The sequence below is a fragment of the Ceratotherium simum genome, chromosome 12, assembly GCF_057802395.1.
Source record: "Ceratotherium simum simum isolate JZ-2026a chromosome 12, ASM5780239v1, whole genome shotgun sequence".
Classification (NCBI taxonomy): Eukaryota; Metazoa; Chordata; class Mammalia; order Perissodactyla; family Rhinocerotidae; genus Ceratotherium; species Ceratotherium simum.
This window is the reverse complement of record NC_141911.1, coordinates 70,592,105-70,614,901: the sequence shown is the minus strand read 5'-3', so window position 1 is coordinate 70,614,901 and position 22,797 is coordinate 70,592,105. Positions and strand designations below refer to the sequence as shown.

Sequence of the window (22,797 nt, the reverse complement as noted above, 5' to 3'; positions counted from 1 at the left end):
GAGACCCAGCCTGGGGCCGAGAGGATCTTGGGGTGTAAGATCTGGAAATGACCTTACGTAGGATCTGGAGGTGATACCCAGGCTTAGATAATGAGCTGAAGGTGGGGAGAAGGCATGGACAGTGCAGAGGCCTGGAGGTGCGAGGCCGTGGCAGATGCGAGGAGCCACGGGCCTTGTGGGGGTGGGGGGGTCAGGCGGCAGTGGGCAGTGTGTCTGGGGAGGAGGGCTTTGCATGTCATATGAAGGAACTTAAGTTTTGTTCCCTGGTCACGGGGAGCCACTGAAGAGTTTGAGGGAGTAAGTCATATAGACAGAAGTACCTTTTACAGAATTAAATTTTAGGTAGAACACTAGTGCCTGTTTGTGATCTTAGGTGACTAATTTTTCTGCTTCAGTTCCTGTTTCTTTCCTCAGTAAAATGAAAGTGTTGTGTTGGATTAGATCAAAAGTTTTTTTGTTTTTGTTTTTTTTTTTTATTTTTTTTAGGTGCTTGCTTTTTTTTTTTATTAAAGATTTTTATTTACTTATTTTTTCCCCCCAAAGCCCCAGTAGATAGTTGTATGTCATAGTTGCACATCCTTCTAGTTGCCGTATGTGGGACTCGGCCTCAGCATGGCCAGAGAAGCGGTGTGTTGGTGCGTGCCGGGATCCGAACCCGGGCCGCCAGCAGCAGAGCGCACGCACTTAACCGCTAAGCCACGGGGCCGGCCCTTTGCTTTTGTTTTTAATTGTGGTAAAATATACATACATAACATAAAATTTATCATTTTAACCATTTTTTTGTTTGTTTTGTGAGGAGATCAGCCTTGAGCTAACATCTGATGCCAATCCTCTTCTTTTTTGCTGAGGAAGATTGGCCCTGGGCTAGCATCTGTGGCCATCTTCCTCTACTTTATATGGGACGCCACAGCATGGCTTGACAAGCAGCGCGTTGGTGCACGCCCGGGATCCGAACCTGTGAACCCTGGGCTGCTGAAGCAGAGCGTGCACACTTAACTGCTACGCCACCAGGCCGGCCCCAGTTTTTACCATTTTTTAAGTGTACAGTTCAGTGGCATTTAAGTACATGCACATTGTGGTGAAACATCACCACCACCCCTCAGAGCTCACCTCGCGAGCTAGCCCTGGTGGCCTAGCAGTTCAAATTCCAAGTGCTCTGCTTCAGCGGCCCGGGTTCGGTTCCTGGGCGCAGAACCACACCACTCGTCTGTCGGTAGCCATGCTGCGGCGGCTCACATGGAAGAACCAGAAGAACTTACAACTATACACAACTATGAACTGGGGCTTTGAGGGGGGTGGGGAAGGAAGGAAAAAAGAGGAAGACTGGCAACAGATGTTAGCTTAGGGTAAATCTTCCCCTGCAAAAAAAAAAAAAAAAAAAGTGCTAAAGCGGACTGACAGCATGGTGCTCAGCTCAAAGCCACAGGAAAAAAAACTCATCTTGCAAAACTGAAACTCCATACCCGTTAAACAGTAACTTCCCGTGTCTCCTCCCACCAGCTCCTGGAAGCTACCGTTCTACTTTCTGACTCTATGAATTGACTATTCTGGGTACATCATATAAATGGAATCATGCAGTATTCTTCCTTTTGTGACTGGCTTATTTCACTTGATATAAAGTTCATCCATGTTGTATCATGTGTCAGAATTTCCTTCCTTTTTAAGGAATAATATCGCATTGGAATATTTTTAATTGAATAATATTCCATTGAATCTGTGTACCACATTTTGTTTATCCATTCATCCATCGAGGGACACGTGAGTTGCTTCCACTTTTTGGTTACTGTGAATAATGCTGCTATGAACGTGGTGTATGTAGGACTAACAAGGACCATTATGGTCCTTGCTTTTGATTCTTTTGAGTATATACCTAGAAGTAGAATTTCTGGATCATATGTAATTATTTTCAACTTTATGAGGAATTGCCATAACGTGTATTCCATAGCAGCTACACCATTTTACATTCCCCTCAGCAGTGCACAAGGGTTCCAGTTTCTCCCTATTCTTGCCAACACTCATTTTCTGTTCTTTTGGTAATAGCTATCCTAGTGGATGTGGATAGATCAAAGGCTTTTACGCTCTGCTCTGATGGACTTGAAGGGCTCCATGGATCTCCTTGGTGGCTCTCGAACTCCTCCCCTGACCTGTTTACATACTGCTCTTCTGTGTGCACTCCTGTGAAGAAGGATTTCAGGGCTAAAAAAGGTTTGAAAGCCTCCACACTGAATGGTCTCTAGGGTATCTTCCTACTCCGAAAGTCAGTGGTCTTGATTATCTGTAGGTAATAAACCTGAACAGTAAATGCTTTTGCCAATCTCCCACCTTGTAGGGGTTGAGGAGCTAAGGTGCCTCAGTTTCCCCACTGTGATAGAGAAGAAACCCTGTTGGAGGGAGTGAGCTGTGTGTCAGAGGCTGCCCCTGAGCCAGTGGCCTGGGTCACACATGTGCCCCTCATAGACGGACACAGACACGGGTCTGCATGCCTCTGGCCTCTCCCGCAGCCCCTTTGATGAAAGGTACAGGGTGTGCTCACGTGCTGGCGGAGGTTGAGCACACATCCATTTTGAAATCATGGGGTGGTCATGCTGCACAGCAGTGCCCTCCGGTCCCCCTTTGGCCTGGCTTCTCAGCCACCAGGACCAGAAAACGGTTAATCTCACCAAAATAACAGAGAGAGACTTGCGTTTCATGTTTTTCCACTTGGTAATTGACTAGACTGATTATTAGCTCTCTTTTGCCTTATTATCCTTTTCAAACTAATAATGTGATTTTTCATAATTCTAAAATAACTTGAAGGTTATGTAAAATTTCTTATAGTTTCTAGCAACAAAACCAGTCATGATTTCTTGAGAACTTAGTCCTAAAGTAATTTACAAATTGATACTTTTTAAAAATAGATCTATTATTCATGGGTTCTTTTCTTGAACACTGAGTGCCTCCCATGTGCGGGACAGTGGGGCAGGTGGAAGGTAACATGGTTGCTGCTCTGAAGGAGCTCACCGTCCTGGGGAAGAAATACAGCGTGAACCGCTAACAGTAATAAAGGCACAGGTCACCTGCCTGCCGTGTCTGGGATAGGACCTGTTGCAGATGAAAGTTTTGGTGGTTTAAATACCTCAAGGTAAGGCTTTTAAACAGTTAAGATATATGACATAGAAGATCAGGATGTATCTTCTTATGGTAAGGAAAAAGGGATATTAAAAAAGTGTATGTAGGGGCCGGCCCGGTGGCGTAGTGGTTACGTTCGTGCGCTCGGCTTCAGCGGCCTGGGGTTCGCTGGTTTGGATCCTGGGCGTGGACCTACGCACCACTCATCAAGCCATGCTGAGGCGGCGTGCCACATAGAGCAACTAGAAGGATGTACAATTACGACATAACAACAGTCTACTGGGGTTTTGGTGAGAAAAAAGGAGGAAGATTGGCAACAGATGTTAGCTCAGGGCCAATCTTCCTCAAAAAAAAAAGTATGTAAAAAAAGTCTGTGTAAACAAAGGCCTGTGTGTGGATGGCACTACGTGGTGTGTATTGAAACTGATACTTACTGGAAGTTCTGGTTCGGCTGCACGTGGGAGTGTGCCAGAACCAGCCGTGTCGGTGTGCGTGGGGACAGTAACTTCACACTCGGAAGACATGGATGATGCAACGTCTCTTTTGAGAGGTGTGTGGGTGTTATTATCTTGAGTTCATCATTAAAAGTTGGTGTTGGTCAACTTTTCCATGTCTGATCTTTTATCTTTCATGTCTGGAATTTCTTCTATACATTGGTTGGTGACCTTTGTTCTGAAATGTGTGAGGTTTTTACAACGTGAAGTAGCCTCTGACCAGTTTGTTTCTGATTTATCTGTCGTGTTCACATCCCAGGGATTGAGCCACGTGACCTAACTGAGCAGCCGTAGGTAGCTGGTGGCTCACACCCGCTCCACACTCTGTTGTTTCTTTTCTTTCAGTATTTGGAGTCCGTATGAAAGATCTGCTGTGGCGGTAGATCAGCAGAGGTGCAGAGAAGTGACCACCTCTGCGAGAGGTTGCGAGAGGTTCCACTAAGAGAGAGAGCCCCCTGTGTGGATTGTGAAGGGTGCGTTGGAGTTCCCCAGGCAGCAGTGAGGGAGAAGGAGCTTCCTGGTGGAGGGAACCGCCTGGGCAGGGGGCTGAAGCCCTGAAATCATGCAGAGGAGGGGGGAATGTGGTGGCTGGAGGAGAGTGCACACTCCAGAGCACTTGGTACTTAGCAGTTACTTATTGGACAGCCGCCTGTGCAGGGCACGTGATCCGTGTTGGGGATGCAATGACCAAATCACTTTCTGCCATTAAGGGTTTAAATCTATAAGCAGAGATTGCTAGACAAAGACCAATGACTCAGTTTACCTTGGTGTAAAGGAGCATAATAAGAGTGGTAAAAATCTAGCTCTGAGGTCGCAAAACAGAGGAAAAGGCGTGGAGAGAGTAGCGTTTGAAATGGGCCTTGAATAATGGGTAAAATTTCTTTGGATAGTAATTAAGGGTTGAAGTTAAGAAAAAAAGTGTTGTCCAGCAAATTGTGACCTTCAGAATAGTGGTACCATTAGTGAAGGTCAAGGAGAACTGGTTTTAGGGTCAAGTTGATGACTGTAACTTAGGACAGAATATGTTGGTTTCAGGCACAGTTGGAATTAGGAGAATGTGCCCAGCATTGGTCCACGCACTTTATGCATATTGACTTCTTGAATCCTCACAGCAGTCCTGTGAGATGGGTACTGTCGTTATCTCTTATTACAGACCAGGAAACCATAGATAGCGGGGCTGCATAACTGGCCCAATGTCACGCAGTAAGTGGCTAAGCCAGGGTGTGGACCCGGGAAGTCCTGTTCTGGAACTTGTGTTCCACATATACTCTTCCACCCAGTGATTGAAGGACTTGGTGGTGAAGCAAAGGCCAGCTACAGGTGATTAAAGAAGTTTGTGGGTTTCCCCCGCCTTTTCTTACTTTCTTTTTAAATGAAGAGAGATGCTAGCCTGTTTTTGAAAATGGGAGGACACAGAAGGGAAAACCTGAAAATGAAAACCAGGAAGGGAACAAGTCTTGGGATCGGAAGGTGTAGGATCAAAAGCAAAATAAAATAATTTGCCTTAGGAGCCTGTACCTGGATCCAGTATTAGGCCTCAGACCCTCGCAGAAGGAGGAAGGGACTGCCTAGAATAAAAATAATAAGCTATGCAACAACATGGAGGGACCTTGAGGGCGTTATGCTGAGTGAAATAAGTCAGAGAAAAACAAGTATGATCTCACTTATATGTGGAATCTAAAAAAAAAAAAACAAGCTCATAGAAAAAGACATCATAGGGATGGGGAGGGGGGAAATGGAGGAAGGTGGTCAAAAGATACAAACTTCGTAAGATATGTAAGTACTAGGGATGTAACGTGCAACATGGTGACTCTAGCTAACACCACTGTACGGTACATAGGAAAGTTAGGAGAGGAGATCCTATGAGTTCTCATCACAAGGGGAAAATGTTTTTCCTTTTTTCATTTTATTGTATCTATATGAGAAGATGGATGTTAGCTGAACCTACTGTGCTAATCATTTCACAATATATATAAATCAAACCATCATGCTGTACTGTACACCTTAAACTTATACAGTGAGGTATATCAATCATTGCTCAATAAAACTGGGGGAAAAAGACGCTATTGTGATCTGCCAGGCACCATTAAGTGTGCTGAATCATTTAATCCGCCCAACAACCCTCCCTCCCAGTTTTCACAGGTAAGGAGATGCAGAGGTTATGGCACGTTTCCTGTCTCCCAGTTGGCAGACGGGCTCTAGCCTGTGGCCCTGGCCCAGCTCAGAACTGTCTTGACTGTTCTTCTTGGACCCAGCCATGCCTGCTGGGGTCAAGAACAGCCTGCACGTTAGCCCCGGATGCGGCCGGCCCTAGCTTCCAGTCCTTGTCACATCCAGACTTCAGTTTGCTCGCTGCTACAACCCCTCCGGGTGTGTGGGGTGTCTTCTGAGTCTCTGATGCTCCCACAGGAACCTGTCCTTGTCTGGAGCAGTGTTCTCGTTTATCCAGTCCTTCTTGCTGTGAAAATGACTGGTTTGATTGAACTGAAGGCTGCACGGGTGTGTTATTGTACCGCTTGCTAACCTGGGACCTTGGACAAGATATTTAACCTCTTAAGGCCCAGTTTTCCTTGTCTATAAAATGGAACGGGGATGCCAATTTCACAGGGACTGTTAAAGTGTGTTAGTTAGGACTTCAGTTTGGGGAGGAACTGGCATGGAGGTATTTAGGAGGACTTTGTATTGATGTCACCAAGTCCATAATAGTTACTAAGTAAGGCATGGGGTGAGGGGAAGACAATGCAAAAAAACAATAACGTGAAATTTCTGTAAGATGGTGCTTTGTTGTATCTTGAGAGGTGGTTGTCTGAGCAGCTGAGGCAGCATCCCTGTACTCCTCTGACTGGACACAAGAAGCCGAGTCCTGGAGCCGGGCAGCCCTGGAATTGGAACCCTGGCTGCACAGCTTAACAGCTGTGATCTTGGGCAAGGGACTCCACCTCTCTTAATTCCCTTCTTTCCTTTGCAAAGCAGGGATGATGTCTGCTTCAGCAGGGTTGTTCAGAAACAGTCTTGGAAAACACATAGTAGGTGCTCAGTGCACGGCATCTCTTAGTTTTGCTGCGTCGGGCTTTTTTCTTCTTAAAGGTGCATGTTCTTTCTGTTCATTGTGGGTGGATAGACTGTACTTCTGCAAGCTCTCCCAGCTCTCAGGGATCTCACAGGAGAAATAAGACAAGTGCATTAATCATGCAGAAAGAATTGAGCTGGCGTTTCAGTGGCCTGTGGCGACCTGGCCAGGTTCTGGGCTGCCTTAGTTTATGAACCTGTCTGGGGTGAGACCTTTGCAGCTGTTGAGTCTGAGGTGGATTGTGTGGGCTGAGGGACAGGCTGCCTGCCTCCTGAATCCATCTCTGCAGGAGCCCGTTTCCACACACACTGGGAGAGGAATGGAAGCCCTTTTGGAGTAGGTTGATAGGATCAAAGGACATGGACTCATCCTGAGGAAATTCTATTAAGCATCTGACAGGTACCAGGCAGGGGGCTAGACGTGGTTTGTGCGTTCGTTTATTTATTCAGCAAATATACATTGAGTGCTCACTGGGCCAGGCACTGGGGTTTGCAAAGCTAAATAGGACATGGAGTTGCCCTCAAGATGTTGCCGACCTGTGTCCCTAGGGTGTGTCTGCAAAAAATGATTGCAAAGAACTGGAGCATTCGGTTAGATTGCTCTCTGCAGGTGGGTGGAAGGAAAATGCTGCTTTAACTTGAAACCAGTGAAGCTATGCTGTAACTGCAGTTACAGTTTATTAGTTTGTTTATTTAGTTTATGAAGTTACACTGTAGCTGCAGTTACAGTCTGTTAGTGTGTTTATTCATTTAGTTTATGAAGTTACACTGTAACTGCAGTTACAGTTTGTTAGTGTGTTTGTTCATTTAGTTTATGAAGTTACTCTGTAATTGCAGTTACAGTGTATTGGTGTGTTTGTTTATTTAGTTTATGAAGTTACGCTGTAGCTGCAGTTACAGTGTGTTGATGTGTTTGTTCATTTAGTTTATGAAGTTACGCTGTAGCTGCAGTTACAGTTTATTAGTGTTTGCTGTGCAGTAAATTGTGACCTGCACCAAAGAGCTTCACCCTAAAATGGAAGATACTTCAAGAGATCTTAAATTTCTCTTTTTCGCCTGTGTTTTCTCTGTTCAGACCTAACCATATCTTCTGTGGGTCTAAACAGGAATGCCCTTTCTATCTGTGTTTGTCGGATGACTACACCATCAGATTTCTGTCGTAGTTTCCTGAAGCTCTGTGAGTTCACCAAGGAAAGGAAAGCTGGGATAGAAAGTGTTTACCCAAATGACCCTGCCAAGGATAACCGTTGAGAGTGCAGTGTGTGATTGTCACCTTCTCACCAGACCGGAAATACCAGTGGAGGCATTTTGGAGAGCCCAGAATTGTAGAAAATGCCCCAGACACTTGAGGTAGTGAGAAAGATAGAGCCGCGTCCCCACAGGAGCAGCTGTTTCAGACCCTCGAGGCCCTGTGCGGCCTCGAGTGAGAATGTGGTCAGTGGGAAAGGAGATCGTCCTCTTCCTCTCTTAGGGGTGGCCCCTCCTTGCACCTCCTGTATCTTCTGGTTGAGATGGGGAAATGGACATTTTACACACTCAGTCCCTTTGACACGGTCATTTACACACGCATTGTGCTGTCCTGGAGCGGTGCCTGGAGAGCCTGGATTTCCTAGCTGTCTGTTGGCCAGAGTCTGCGTACATGTACTGTCTGCAGCGTGCTCTGTCAAGGCCAGGGTGGAGCAGGGCTGGGCCTGAATTGCCCAGGGTCTTCTTCTGGGAGGGGGAGGCTGGGGGAGTGTTGTCAGGGGACTTTGGATAGGAGTGGAGGTCAGCATTTAGCCTGAAAATGCTTTTTTTTTGCAGGAAGAGATTCACTCTGAGCTAACATCTGTTGTCAATCTTCCTCTGTTTTGTTCCTGCCTAAAGCCCCAGTGCATGGTTGTATGCCCTAGTTGTAAGTCCTTCTAGTTCTTCTATGTGAGCCAACACCACAGCATGGCTACGGACAGACGGGTGGTGTGGTTCCGAGACCAGGAAGCAAACCCAGGCCACTGAAGTGGAGTGCACCGAACTTTAACCACCAGGCCATCAGGGCTGGCTCTAAAAATGCTTTCTGACCATGATTTTCCTGGTTGAATTTTAGTGTTTTTATAATGCACGTATCTTTTGCTTTACTTGAATATTTGAGGGTGCTTCTTCTAGGTTTGGTTCTGCTTGCAGTTGAAAAAAATTAATTATAAGGATAGCCTTGTGGCTTATCTGCTGTGTAACCAAAAATGCCCGGTGACGGTCACAGTCACACCTGATTATAGTAACTTTGAAAGTGGCTCTCTAGAGAAAAGGCGCCCACCTCTGGAAGGTCAATATTTATTCCTTGGGAAGCTGGCCCGTTGTAGGTGCGCTCCTCCTACCCGGCCGTCCGAGATCCTTGGTGGTTTTGTCTTATTTGACAATCCACATGTGGAGCTTTCTATTGGTGGTGGTGATGATTTTTTTTTTTTTTTTTTATGTTTTCTCAGTGAAATTATAAAGTCTCTCAGAAGGACTCTGCCCTCTTGTCTTTCTTTGTCTCTGTTCCCTTCAGCTTCGGCACTATTTTGTGCCAAGTGTACTTGGATTTTGTGCCCCAAGTCCTTGAGGAGCAAAAACCCTGAGTGATGCCTGCTGGAGGTGAAGGAGGGAGAGGTAGGGTGGGGCCCCGGCAGGTAGGAATGGAGGAATCCCGTTGTTCGAAGGATGTTGTAGGTCAGAGGTTAAGAGGGACCTCGGGTAGGTCACTTGTGTCGTTCCAGGAGCCTGTCAGACCCAAGAGCCAGAGCAAGAAGGGGAGGTCCCCGAGCCCGCACCTCTGCCTCCCCCCCCACCTTGGGACGATGAACCCGTCTGTCATCATCACATTTCCCCCAGCTGTTCCCCCCAGGGTGCCCATCTCTGAGCCGTTCAGTTTCATCACCAGCTGCATCTGGAATTGAGATTTATTTTCTTAGTTTCTGTGTCAGGGTTCCCCACCGGATCCTGCCCCCCCCCCCCGGTTTGGGATCCGCTCACAGGACCCAGCACATAGTCGTAATGATAAGTCATACTGTGACTTGCTACAGCCAAAGGCTACAGAGCAGAGTCAGGGAAGGGAAAAGGCACGTGCATGGGACAGAGCGTGAGGAGACCAGGCGCGAGCTTCCAGAGCCCTCTCCCAGTGGAGTCACACAGGGCATGCTCGATGCCTGCAGCAGTGAGGGTGACAGCCCTGTGAGGTGTTGTCCACCAGGAGCGCTCCTTAGAGACCCAGAGCTGGGGTTTTCATTGGTGCACCTCTGCCTGGCTCCCAGAAGGAGAGCAGGCGTCAGTGTACACCACTGTGACAGGGTGAGCCACCCTGTCAGGGAACAGTGGGACCCTCCAGTCTGTCTCTAGTGCCACCAAGGGCCTGTCTAAAGGTAACAGTCCCAGGCCTGCCATGTTGTCTCTGCACGGTTTCTAATTCGCTCTCGCTTGTTTACTGAATGTATGGGAGGTTCAGGTCTGTGTGGCAGATGGGCCTGGGTCTGTTGTTATGTAGGGGGAACCCTGGTCTAGACTGGCGGGCGTCTTGCTTTGACCCAGCTGCCTGCCTGCAGCCTGGGCTTCTGCCCACAGGGCGGTTCGCTGCCTGCCTGTGTCCGTGACCCCCTGGCCCTGCACTGGCTGTTGGACTCTGGGTGGACTGTGGGTGTTGCCGCCGCAGGCCCCACAGGCCCCACAGGCCCGGACTTGCAGCTGTTGTGCAGCTCTCGGGGAGAAGCTTTGGGTGTGCTGTAATTAATTTCCACTCAAAACCTGTCTTCCTGTTTTTAAAGCGTCCTCTGGAAATCCTGCTGTGGGGTTGGAACCGCTTGGCCTCTGAGTTCTGCTCTTCTGTTGCTTTTCCTCCTTGGTTTTCAGCTTTGAGTTGTAGTTGCCTGGTTTCAAACATCACACGTCATGACGGTGGTTAACAACTCCTTATTACTGTCCTCTGCGGGCAGGTTCGTCCCTGCCAACCTGCCCCTTCCTGCCCACCCCTGGGCCTCGCAGGCTCAGAGCAGGGGTTCTGTAGGGTCTTCTCGGACCCTGAGGGGCAGCAGTGGTGGCATCCTGCATCGTTTATGTTCGTATGAGGTCCCACATGCCCGCTTCCTGATGCTTGAACTCAGCTCCACGCCTGCCTGTCACGTGACCCATGAGCCACTTTTGGCCCCACTACCTGTTCCGAAGGCCTCATCAAAGCTGTTGGCAAACTGTGATGAAAGAGGGATTGACTTGTTGCTGACTGTGGCCAAAGTGAGCTGGCTCCAGGCGCACAGGGGCGGCTTCACCAAACGTCCCCTCGGGGTTCTGCTGGGGCAGAGGGTGGGGGGTGGGGGGGCAGGGGAATCGCCCTCCTGAATTGACTGAGCACCGAAGCCCTGCTTGCATGAGAGTCTTGTCACTACATAGCTCTTGGGGACAGGGGTGTTTGACACCGTTATTAGAGATTCAGGTCTTCCCCCCTGTTGCTGATTTAAGGACTACAGAAGACGCAAGCTGAGGAGTCGAGCTGCACAGGATGCTCAGGTCTAAGGAGGAAAGGTGGTGGGTGGGGAGTGGGCGCTGTGAGTGGGCTGTTGAGCACTTGGGATGTGGCTGGTGCAGCTGAGGAAGGGGGTTTTTAATTTCATTTAATTTCAGTGGCCGCATGGGCTGGTGGCTCCGTGTTGGGCAGCGCTGTCAGGGAAGTGGTTCTGGTGTGGCCTTGAGAGCTGGATTCCGATCCCAGGTGCTGCCTGCCTGCTGTGCCGCCGTGGGCGCACTTCTGACCCTTATAAGGCTGTTTCGAGGATTTGCTGCCATCAAGATAGAGGGTTTAGAGGTTTAGAGCTGCACCTGTCAAGAGGTGTGTTTACGTAATGTTGGCTTATTATTGCATTTACTCAATATTGTGAATAGAATGGTGGTAGAGTTCATGGGGAATGTGAAAGTACATTTTTTTTCTTTAACTTTCATGTTTTCTTTATTTTTTTTGCTCTAGGTTGCTGCAGCAACTGGCCACACAGTGGTGTTGGTGGACCAGACAGAGGACATCCTGGCAAAATCGAGAAAGGGGATTGAGGAAAGCCTCAGGAGGGTGGCCAAGAAGAAGTTTGCAGAAAACCCCAAGGTGATTTCTCGTTATTGATTCCTCAAGACAAGTCCTCCGACCACTTCACGCTTGTGAGGCGTTCTGGCTTTGGCTTTGCCTTTTCAATTTGTTTGTGTAAAACTCATTTCCCCGTGACTTTAGTCCAATATAATAACATGGTCACTGCACATTCCCTGGGGACTGATTACAAAATGGGAGAAGTGAAGAACTGTGTTGTTGGCGAGGTTTCGAGGTTGAGGAGGAAGTTGCTGCGGGTGGTGAACTCATCCTATGCACTGAGAATTTGGGATTGAAGAATCCCCAGTTGACCCTTATTAATATAGTGTTAATCCCCGGGTAACACTTATTTTGCGAAAATGATAGAAGAGGGAGAAACAGGAAGATAATGTTTATACTTGCAAATTAAAAAGAGAATGCTATAGTAAACATTGTATTTAGATAGAAAATTGGGATGACTTTTTCTAAAGTCCTTACTGGAGAGGAAATGGAGAGGGAGCCGTGCTCCCTGTCCACAGAGAAGAGGTCCAGGCCCTGGAGGGACCCTCAGAGGGCGGGACCCTGGTGTACCGACTCGTCCTCCGTTCACTAGGAACGCTGCACAGCCCGCCAGGTGAAGTCTGGCCTGCAGCCGTCCCGTCACAGGTGTGGGGGCTAGCCTCCCTGGGCTCGGTGGACTCTGAGAGAGGCAGAGACCGAGTGCAGATGGGGTTTGCCGTGTTTTACCCCCATGTGTCCACAGCAGTGTGTCTAGTCGCCCTTTTTGCATTTTTTATTGTGGTAAAATATATATAACATAAAATTTGCCATTTTATCCATTTTTAAGGGTACAATTTAGTGACTTTAATTACATTCACACTCTTGTGCAACCGTCACCACTCTTTCCAAAACTTTTTCATCTTTCCAGACAGACTCTGTAACCTCTAGTCTGCTTTCTGTCTCTCTGAGTTTGCCTGTTCTAGGGGCCTCTTCTAAGTGGAATCATGCAATATCTGTCCTTTTTTCACTGATTTATTTCATTCGATTTAGTATCTTCAGGGTTCGTCCAGGTTGTAGTGTGTGTCAGAACTTCATTCCTTTTTATCACTGAACAGTATTCCGTTGTACGGGTGCAGCACATTCTGTTATCCGTTCATCCATCAGGACACGGGGGTTGTTTCCACCGTTGGCTGTTGTGAATGATGCTGCAGGGAACATGGGGGTGCTGTCTGGTCAGGCCCCTCTTATCAGTTCTTTCAGATGTATCCCCAGGAGTGGAACTGCTGGGTCGTAGGGCAGTCCTACATTGAGCTTTTTGAGAAACTGCCAGACTTTTCCGTGGTGGCTGCACTCTTTTACATGTCTATAAGCAATGTACAAAGGTTCTCATTTCTCCACGTCCTGGCCAACACTTGTTATTTTCCATTTTTTTCATAATAGCCATCATAGGCAGTGTGAAGTGGTATCTCACTGTGGTTTTGGTTTGCATTTTCTTAGTATCTAGTCACCTTTTTAAAAGCAGAGGGGCAGAGGTGGAGATAATTTTACCCTCCCCCTGAAGAAACCCAGAAATAATTATCACAGGCGGATTAAGATCTCCACCACCTGGCCCCCATATTCTTAAAGACAGGTGGACCTGGTACAGGGCGTGTGGTGATGAGGGTCCAGGCAGGTGGGATTTAAGAGCCCAGGGCTGAGGGTTGGGGTCAAGACAGAGAGTCTGAACCCAGACACCCTGCATTGTTCGCTTGTTGACTCTGCACACTGCTGCCCATTGCCCCTGTGGGCGGGGCACTGGGCCCCCCGAGGGTGGACAGATGGTGCCTGTGCTTGGGGGTGCTCAGCTCCTGGCTGGCCGCTCCTCAGGAGTCCAGTCTCCTGACGATTCTCACCTCTGCCCGGGACTCGCGGGAGGGCGGGGCGGCCTCAACTTGCCTGCTTGACACAGTGCATTGTCCTGGCTCTGCGCTCACCAGTACTGGAGCCACTAGCTACACGTGGCTGTTGAGCACCTGACGTGTGGCTGGTCCCCGTCGAGGTGTGCTGGAAGTATGAAGTAGACGCCCGATTCCCAAGACTTAATAGAAAAAAAAGAGTATAAAACATATCGAAATGTTTTTATATTGATTACATGTTGAAATGATAATATCTTAGATATATTGGATTAAATAAAATTAATTTTACCTGTTTCTTTTTGCTTTTTAAAGTGTAGCCAATAGAAAATTTAAGATCACCTATCATCTTGCATTTTATTTCTATTGAACATGATGATTCTGGATGCCTTTGCTGATTATGACCATTCTGATGCCCTGTGGGCAAATAACATCTTGAAATAAAATGGCAGATGATAGAGACACAGTCTGTTTTTGCCCCAGCTGAGGTCTGTTTGTGGAGACCTGGAGTCACAAATGAGGAGAATGGGACTGCCAGCTCTTTGAGAGTGGAGGCTGAGTCTGGTATGTTTTTGAAACGCCCGTGGCTGGCACATGAGGGGCGCTTCTCATCTGATGAGTGGCTGCTAAGCTCGGCTCTCTCTTGCCCTTACTCAGCTCTTCTCTGCCTCCTGTGAGAGGGGAACGGTCATCATCACCTCTTGGACTAATGTGGTGCTGAGCGGGGCTTTTACGTTTTCTGGAAGCCTGTTCATGAGCAGTACGTGGCACTGTGTTCACTGGGAGAACAGACCCAGCAGACCAATTCGGGGACCACCAACAGACAGTTTAGTGACTGGAGCAGAGCTGCCTAAGAGCTTGAAAGAGGACGACCTACACGTGACAATGATAGTTGACCAGCAGTTGGGGTTGTTCACAGGCCGCTTCTTGCCCTGGCGTCTGGAAGTACGTTGAGATGCCATCGTCCGTGAGCAGAAACGTAGGGAGTTTTATTTCTTACAATTTCAGGGTGCATTCAAGTTGTGTCTGGGGTGTGCCGGCCTGTCCTCCCGCTCCTCTTTCCCGTGCCTTAGCGACAAATCACACACCATTTTCCTGTGAGCCCAGTGACTGTCCTCTCCTTCCTCCCACTGCATTAGGCTGGTGATGAGTTTGTGGAGAAGACCCTGAGCAGCATATCGACCAGCACAGACGCAGCGTCCGTCGTCCACAGCACGGACCTGGTGGTGGAGGCCATCATAGAGAATCTGAAGGTGAAGACCGAGCTCTTCCAGAGGCTGGACAAGTTTGCCGCCGAGTACGTGACCCCTGGATGTTCTTGCTGGGTCTGAGGGCCCCTCCCCAGGCTCGGGCTTTTCTCCCAGGAAGGCGTCTTCTGACACTAAGCCCACTTCTCTTTCCACTACTCCACAGCTGTTTCCAGAAGACTCGACACTGTTTCCCTCTTCTCCATCCTCCCACTCCCACTTTGCTTCCCGAGGCCTGGGCTGCCCTGATCTGATCCTTGTCCCCAGACGAGAGTGGGAGTCCCCACAGTGGCATGAAGGGTCCACCCAGGGCAGGCCTCTGTTTCCTGCAGCATCTGGGTCGTGAGCCCTCCCCGGCTGGAGGATGGAGGAGATTCGGGCATGTCCTTAAGTGTCACTGAAGAACCTCAGAGCAGTTTTGTGTGTCCCCTTTTTGGGTGGCACAAACAGAATGGTGTCATTGAAGGGAATGGGTGCCTCTGACAACACAGAGTTCCGCAGGACTTTCCTGATTTAAGCTTGGTCTAGGTTAAATCGAAACCCTCTTGGGAGCCTTAAAGGAGCATTGAGTTGTTATCAGGCTCCTGGCAAAGGGTGGGAGAGGAGAGCCAGGCCCCGTAGGTCGGGCATGTGGAGCTCAGGACCGTGCAGTGTCTACAAGCTTACACACGTGGGCAGCTCTGGTTCTCAGAATCCTGAGCTTCAGTCAGGTCTGACTCTTGCCTTTGGGCGATTGTGACTGACTGACTCATTCGTTCTCTCCTGTGGCGTGCTTGGCCACGCTTTACCCGTCTTGGTTGGAACTGAAAGTCAGAATAAGATTACATGACAACAGTAATTCTTAGGCAGCCCACACCGAGCAGCAGTAAAGAGAGACGCTCACAGTAGCTCCAGAGAGGCCTGCTGGACTGTCACCTCTCAGGGCTGCGTGGCCTGGGGTCTGGAGAGGCCCTGCCCCAGACAGAGCAGAGACCGCCTCTGTGTCCCCGGTACCTCACTCTGCTCATCGGCCAGCTCTTGCTCTGTACACTGGCGTCTAGGGGCTGCTGTGGAATCGTGGGGCAGAAACAGAAGATTCTCTGGGTGGAGGTGTGGCTCTCAAGTCAGCAGGGAGCCCTGCAGGATAATAAAACACCTGCCCTGTTACTGAAATGTTGGTCATTCCCTAGTGGCAGTGACAGGTCTGTCAGCCCTCTGTGTCAGCATCGAGGAATGGAAGGACAGTTAGGGGAAAGTCGGGGCCTGGAGCTAGCCCCCACCATTCCCGCTATGACCTTGCACAGTCCTGAAGCCTTTCTGGCCCTCAGTTGCATCATCTGTAATTTGAGTTGAGGGGTTCCGGGTAGATAATTTCCAAGACGTTCCCAGTTCTAACTCTCTAAGACTAGTTTCCCTACTAACCAGAGAAGCGGGGGTGTGGTACCTGTTGCACAGGGTTGTTGAAGTGAATTCAGCTCGAGTCTCCTGAGCACCTAACGTGGGTAGGGCTCTAACTAGGCTTTTTCATTTAAGATTATGTAAAACACATGTGACATGGGACAGGGCACGCCATAGAGGACACTTTGCTTCTGGCCGTCAGCCATCCTTCTCCACGCTCGTGTTTCCATTTGAGGTCACCACCTTTATTGAGCGCCTGCTGATTGTACAGTTAAATCCTGTAACAGGAGGTGAGAACGTGTCCCAGTGATGACGTTCCGGGGGAAGCCCCGATGAAGCAGTCGCATCCTGGAGAGGGCACCGCTCCCTCGCCGAGTCTGAGACGTGCGGGCAAGAAGCCTGGCTGAGGCCCCCTCAGCCCATGAGTCCTGCTCTCGCTGTCACAGGGCGTGGTTCCTCCACCCGCTGCGCTTCCCCATGTCTCCTCCACACTGAGGCCTGGGGGCGTTGCTCATGGTCGTCGTGCTCGTGCTGTCCCTTTTCTGTTAGCACGTTTAAGACAAAAGTCGTCTTTTTGGTACCTGAGTGTCAGGGAAAAACCAAAGACGGTCCAGGAGAGCTGAGTGCTTCAAGGAAGACGTGAGGGTGTACTTGTGAAGACGACACAGCCCTGTGTGTTTGACGTGTCAGCACAGTGTGTTCACGTGGAAAGAAGGCGGTGCAGACATTGTTAGGAGCAGAGCCAGCGGACCGTGGGCAGCGCTGGAGTGGAGGTCTGCGGGAGGGCGTTTGTCCCGTCAGGGGAAATGGTGCGGGGCTCTGCTGCAGCATCGTCCTCTGGCAGACATGCTCTCCAGCTGGTGCGCCTGCCTTTCCCCCTTTGCGGGCGAGTTGCCCTTCAGATGTCCTGTGACATCTGGGGACAGTGGGTGGCGGTGGCCCCGCTGCAGGGGTCAGGGTGCGCGGCCACACAGCACTGCCAGCCACACTCGTGGTGGTTGCAGAGTTCTTCTCATCGTCCGCCCCCTGTGGTAGTTTATATTATTTCCCTCGTTGATCAGAAAGCAAGAAGCTTTGAAAACTGGAATTTTAAGCTTTAAGAATGTTCTTTTTTACAGGAAAAGCCCCCACCTGCTTTTAAACTGGCTAGGTGGGAAGAGGTTTGAGGCGGGCGTTCGAGAGCCTGGAAGGTGACGGGCTCTCCTGAGCTGACACACAAGGGCCTCCCCTGGCTCCTGTCTCCTCCGCCCACATTGTTTCTCCTTACTCCCCCCCCTCCCCTCCCCCCCCCCACCTGCCCCTGATTACAGGCAGATCCTAGGCTTGCTTTTGGTGAGCAGGGCCCCCAGGTCTGGCGGGTATGGGACCGGCCGCGTCCTGGGCTATGACCGCATCAGCATCACGCCTCCACCAGGTGGTGCTGCAGGGAAGCCTGGGCCTCACTCTGTTAACCATCTGCCTGTCGGCCTTTGGCACCCACCATGGGTGGTCTTAAAAATTAACTTCGGTCTAAGTCAGTATGGATTTTTAAAAATTTAGAATTGATTATTTTATATCCACAACAGAAGATGGTACTGCTTTCCTGGAGATTTTATAAGCAGAGTACTTGTACAGACGTGTATCCTTCCTTCCCAGCTCTGCCTGTGTTCAGACTTCTTGTGGACCATGTTGGTTTTCTTCTGTTTTCGTTTGATTCCCATTCAGTGGAAAAGTAAAGCTTTTCACTTGGGAGGAAAAGATCTTAGTTTGTGTTTGTTATCAGGCGTTTCTCGCTGGGGCTTCAGGTGTTTCTTCACGGTTTTGTTTATTTTGAGTGTCTGTGGTGCACCGTCTTTCTTTCGTTAGTGTTTGATCACTTAGCTGTTTGTCTTGTGACAGGCTGGTTAAGCAGCTGCCTCCTTTTTTTCCCCACGTACCATGAAAATTAACTAGTACAAGTAGACATGAGAAATTTTGCTGCCTAAAATTAAGGAAAGATTGGTCAAGATTAAATACACTTTGAAACAGGTAACTTTTAAACTACTTAATATAAAATTCTAAAGTTAAATGACCGGGGTCACTTGATTTCAGCACGTGTGTGAAGATGTGCCTTTTCTCCGACAGCAGATCTGGCAGTGAGCAGTTGCCTTGTGCCTCGCACCCTGTTTCCAAAGATGGGACTCATTCTGACTCCTCCGTCTTTCTCTCCACAGACACACAATCTTTGCCAGCAACACTTCCTCTTTGCAGATTACAAGCATAGCCAATGCCACCACCAGACAGGACCGATTTGCCGGGCTCCATTTCTTCAACCCAGTGCCCGTGATGCGGCTTGTGGAGGTCAGTGGGTGTCTGCATGTGTGCGTCTGCCTGCTCTGCCAGCTCTCAGTCCTGCTTTTCTGCGTCGCGCCTGCCCTGACAGCGGGGCTTGCACTGAGTGGATTTTAATGGGAGGAAGGTTGTCCTTGTGTTTCTCTGGTCATCGTCTGTCCCTTCAGAGTGAAAGGAAGAAAGAGCACCTACTACCTGGGAAGGCCCCTGTGCTTTGTTTCTTTGAAGCTGTGTTCTGACCCGTGGTGTCCAGAGGGCTGTTCACTTTGTGTTTACTTGTTTGTGCCAGAGCCGACAGGCAGTGCAGAGAGGATCGGCCTGGGTGGGCAGCCCTAGAGACCACTGGCTTGTTGAGACCGCAGAGGGGAGAGCCACATGTGCTCTCGTTGTCTCACTGAGATTGGTTTGCTCCAGCCTGTACATGGAGTTCTTGTTAGACAGCCTGGTTTTACACAAGAGCTGCTGTGCCGCCTTGTCCACCGTTCCTGGAGCGAATTCGGCCCCACATAACAGGGCCTTCGTATTGTCCCCAGATGAGGCACGTCTCCTGTTTGTTGTGATCAGAGCAGCTCCTGATAGCCTTGAACATCCTGGCCACAAACCCTCCCGCTAGGGGACGTGGCCAGGGAGGACTGCCCCCAGCGTTCCTGCTGGGCTGCCGCTTGCTTGCTGGGAGACTTATGGAGTCACGGTAGATAATTTGCACCTGAAATGTGGCAATTTGCCCAGGGGCTAATTACAGGGTCCGGGGAGTGGCCGCTGTTAAAGTAACATTTGTTCTGGGGATGGGCAGTTATTGCTGTGCTAAGGGTGGGCGTGTGGAGCCAGGCAGACCTGGGGCCCAGGCGGGGCCTTCCTGGAGGGCGGATGGAGGTCTGTGTTTGCCGCCGCTGCCTCCTCCAAGCCCCTTCTCCCTCCTTTATCCCCTCATCCCCCCAGGATCAGCATTCCTTCTGGCTTAACGGTGACTGTAGTTTCCTGTCATCTCTCTCACGTGACAGCTCTGACCCATCTTGCGATAGGAACTTATCTGTGCAACTAGTGTTGCTGCTCAGCTTCTGCCAGTTGACTGCCGCCCCCCAGGGCTGTTTGTGAAGTTGGGGAGCGAGGGGAGGGTGCTGGAACGGAAGAAACAGCCTGTGTCCTTGTGCAGGAAGGATCAGAGAAGTGGGGTGGGATTTTCAACATTTCAGTCCTTAGGGACTAATTACTTTCTTTAGTGACTGTATCATGTACACCTGTGTTTTGGAGCTCAAGACTTTTTATAGATTTACTTCAAACTCTAATGTTGTTTTTGACTGAATTTATCTGATAACGTCCGTCTGTGTCTCTGGAAATGTAGCACGTTGGTTGTTAACAGCTAATGCTTAGCAAATGTGAGCATTTTCTAGAAAATCTTTTAAAAGTGCTATTCTTTGTTCGATTTTTATTGGTTAACTCTCACATGTGTGTGGCTGGTGGCGAGCACCAAAATGAGTTGTCATAAGTTGAGTGCCTCTTCTCTTCCGTGGAACTGGACTCATTTATCTATATATGTATTTTTCCCCCCAGACTCTTGTGTTGAAATGGTAAGCAGAATATCTGTAGCACATTTCTGTTTGTTGAATGAATGAATGAATATATGCATCCCTCCTGTTAAAAACTTTTAGTATTGACTTCCTTAAACCAACAAATTATTTTTAAAGATTTTATTTATTCAGTTTTTTCCCCCCAAAGCCCCAGTAGATAGTTGTATGTCATAGGTTCACATCCTTCTAGTTGCTGTACGTGGGACTCGGCCTCACGTTGGACGGAGAAGTGGTGCCTCGGGGCGCTCCCGGGATCCGAACCCGGGCCGCCAGCATCAGAGCGCGCACACTTAACCGCTAAGCCACGGAGCCGGCCCATTTTTTTTTTAAAGATTTTATTTATTCAGTTTTTTTCCCCCCAAAGCCAATTTTTAAAACTCTGTTATAGGCAGCCTTTGTCCTGCCTCAGCGTATCGGGTTCTGATGGAGACTTTCTGCACCTCCTTTTGAATAGCCCTGGACTGTTCAGTTTGTGCTGCCTGCAGAGCAGTTTCTGGCCCGTCTCCTCCCCTTCCTCGTCCCCATCTTCATGGTGCTGTTTCTGTCTCCACTCATTTCCTTCCCTTGGTGTCACCACAGGCCACCACACCCCAAGCTGTGGGCACATTCACACACCAGCGGTCATAATCCTCTTTATTTGTGTAGCCCTGTCCTCCTGCACAGACTCGAGCTCATAGAGCCTTCTTACCGGAGGGAGGCGGGTCAGGGACCGTTACCCGTCTCACAGGGAGGGCTGAGGCACGAGGGCTGATGGACTTGCCTGAGCTCGTGGAAAGGTCTGATGCAGAAGCAGGGCCTGTTGCTTTGACTCTTGTTGAAGTTCCTTAACTGGCATTTACGTTATGTATTTATATGTATACGTTTTTAAGTTTAAATTTACCTGATTCTCTCTCCATTTGCCAAAATCGAACTTCTGACGGGAATTCCCTGACCGTTTCCTGAGAGCTGACTGCCAGGCGTGGGGCCTGGTGCCGCCTCCTGTAGGTGCCGGTGCCGCCTCACAGGAGGCCTGGCAGGTGGCAGTCCCCAGCCTTGGGCCCCGTTTGCTGGAATGGAAAGCCTCCCCCTGTGAGATGAGCCTGTTCTGAAGCGAAGGGGGTTGTCCGTGGGGAGAGGGTGGAGTCTGGGGAGGATGCTCCTCAGCCCGAGAGCCCTTGTGACCTGGCCCGTCACTTGGCTCTCCTCCTCTGTGTCGGGAGGAGGCGGGACTCCACAGAGCACCTCAGGACAGTCGTGCTCCTGCAGACCCCCTTCGCCCCCCAGACGCAGTTAATGATAGCAAGTGAGACCCCAGCAGAGCCAGCGTTCCCCCGAAGCCCCGCACACCTCCTCACCTCCTCAGAGCCGCACGTAGTGCTCTGCCTCCTAATCTCGCTCCCTTTTCACCTCAGTGAGTTCAGTGTCATTTCCATTTCAAGAAACATGCCCGTGGTCACTGGGCCAGTAAGTGCTGCGAGGGGATTTGAACCCACATCTGTCTCAATGACAAAGCCTGTAAAACTCGCCCACACATACACACACACACACACACACACGTTTCTATTTTCAGCCTTGATTTTGTGCATTCTGCAGTACTCACCTGTCCTAAAGTGGACATTTTGCCAAACATTTCATTTCTGGCTTGAGAGCCTTACTTCTATTCTGAAACTAAAATTATTTTTGCCACCTGTGTGGCCCCTTTTGATTAGTGTTTCCCTGACCCGTTCTATTGAATTCGTTTGCTGACTCTCGGTGATAATACTTCTCTGCGCTGCATTTCCAGGTCATTAAAACACCCATGACCAGCCAGAAGACGTTTGAATCTCTGATGGACTTCAGCAAAACCCTGGGAAAGCATCCTGTTGCTTGCAAGGTAGAGATGGTGCCTTGGGGGGGCGGTTTTCCTCGGACCCTGGCTCGTTTGGTGGAGTTCTTCTCTGATGGGGGAGACGGGGTACGGGTCCCGCAGGCCTGTCCTGGGCTGTGAAGAGCCAGCTGCGCCTTCTTTCTAGTTTGCCGGCAGGGAAACCAGACCCCTCAGTGTGCCCGAGGCCCTCGGGTGGACGGTCTGAGATCCAGAGGAGCCCAGGGCTCCCCGGATAGAGAACTCGGGCTTCTGCTTCGGGCTCAGCTTTGCTCTGCTGATGAGTGACTGTTTCCATCCACGGTTTTGTTTCCCATCAGCTTCCGCTTTGCTGGGCCCCGGGAGCCAGAGCCCCGTGTGTTGGGCACAGCCTGTGGACACGTGCACCCCCACAGAAAACCGGGGCTTCGCTTTGGGGAAGAACACCGCAGGTGGGGAGGTGGGGAGGGGAGTGGTGCGAGAGGGGAGGAGCCACCCTGCTCGGGCAGCGGTGACGAGGCCCTGTCTAGTGGAATGTTGCTTTCTGGTTTGGTTTTGTTTTTCAGTAAGCAGCTTGGTCGACTGGCTCTTCCCCGCTGCTGTCACCTCCCTCGTTCCAATTCCCTCCAGTCTCTCTGCTTGCCTTAGTTCCTCTGTAGTTCCTCCAGAACTCAGGGACTACACTTCTACGTGACTTGGCAGTTTTTCTAAAAGGGCTTTTGTGTCAGAAATGCCATACTATTGCAGAATTTTATAAATGTGTCACCTACTTTTTTGACCATAATCTTTTATATCATTGTGGTTCTTCTCATAGCATACTTTTGCTTTCTAAAATACTCTCCAGTTTGAACTCATAGTGT

General features: G+C 49.6%; 1 protein-coding gene across 1 annotated transcript in view; it reads left to right on the top strand.

Moving 5' to 3' along the window:
- Window positions 1-22,797, top strand: part of HADH (hydroxyacyl-CoA dehydrogenase) — a 40,264-nt gene that overhangs the window by 7,946 nt on the left and 9,521 nt on the right. Inside the window, exons 2-5 of the mRNA XM_004426600.3 lie at window positions 11,635-11,763; window positions 14,753-14,910; window positions 18,430-18,556; window positions 21,878-21,967. Of these exons, the coding sequence (XP_004426657.1) occupies window positions 11,635-11,763; window positions 14,753-14,910; window positions 18,430-18,556; window positions 21,878-21,967 (504 nt within the window). The remainder of the gene's footprint in view (window positions 1-11,634; window positions 11,764-14,752; window positions 14,911-18,429; window positions 18,557-21,877; window positions 21,968-22,797) is intronic.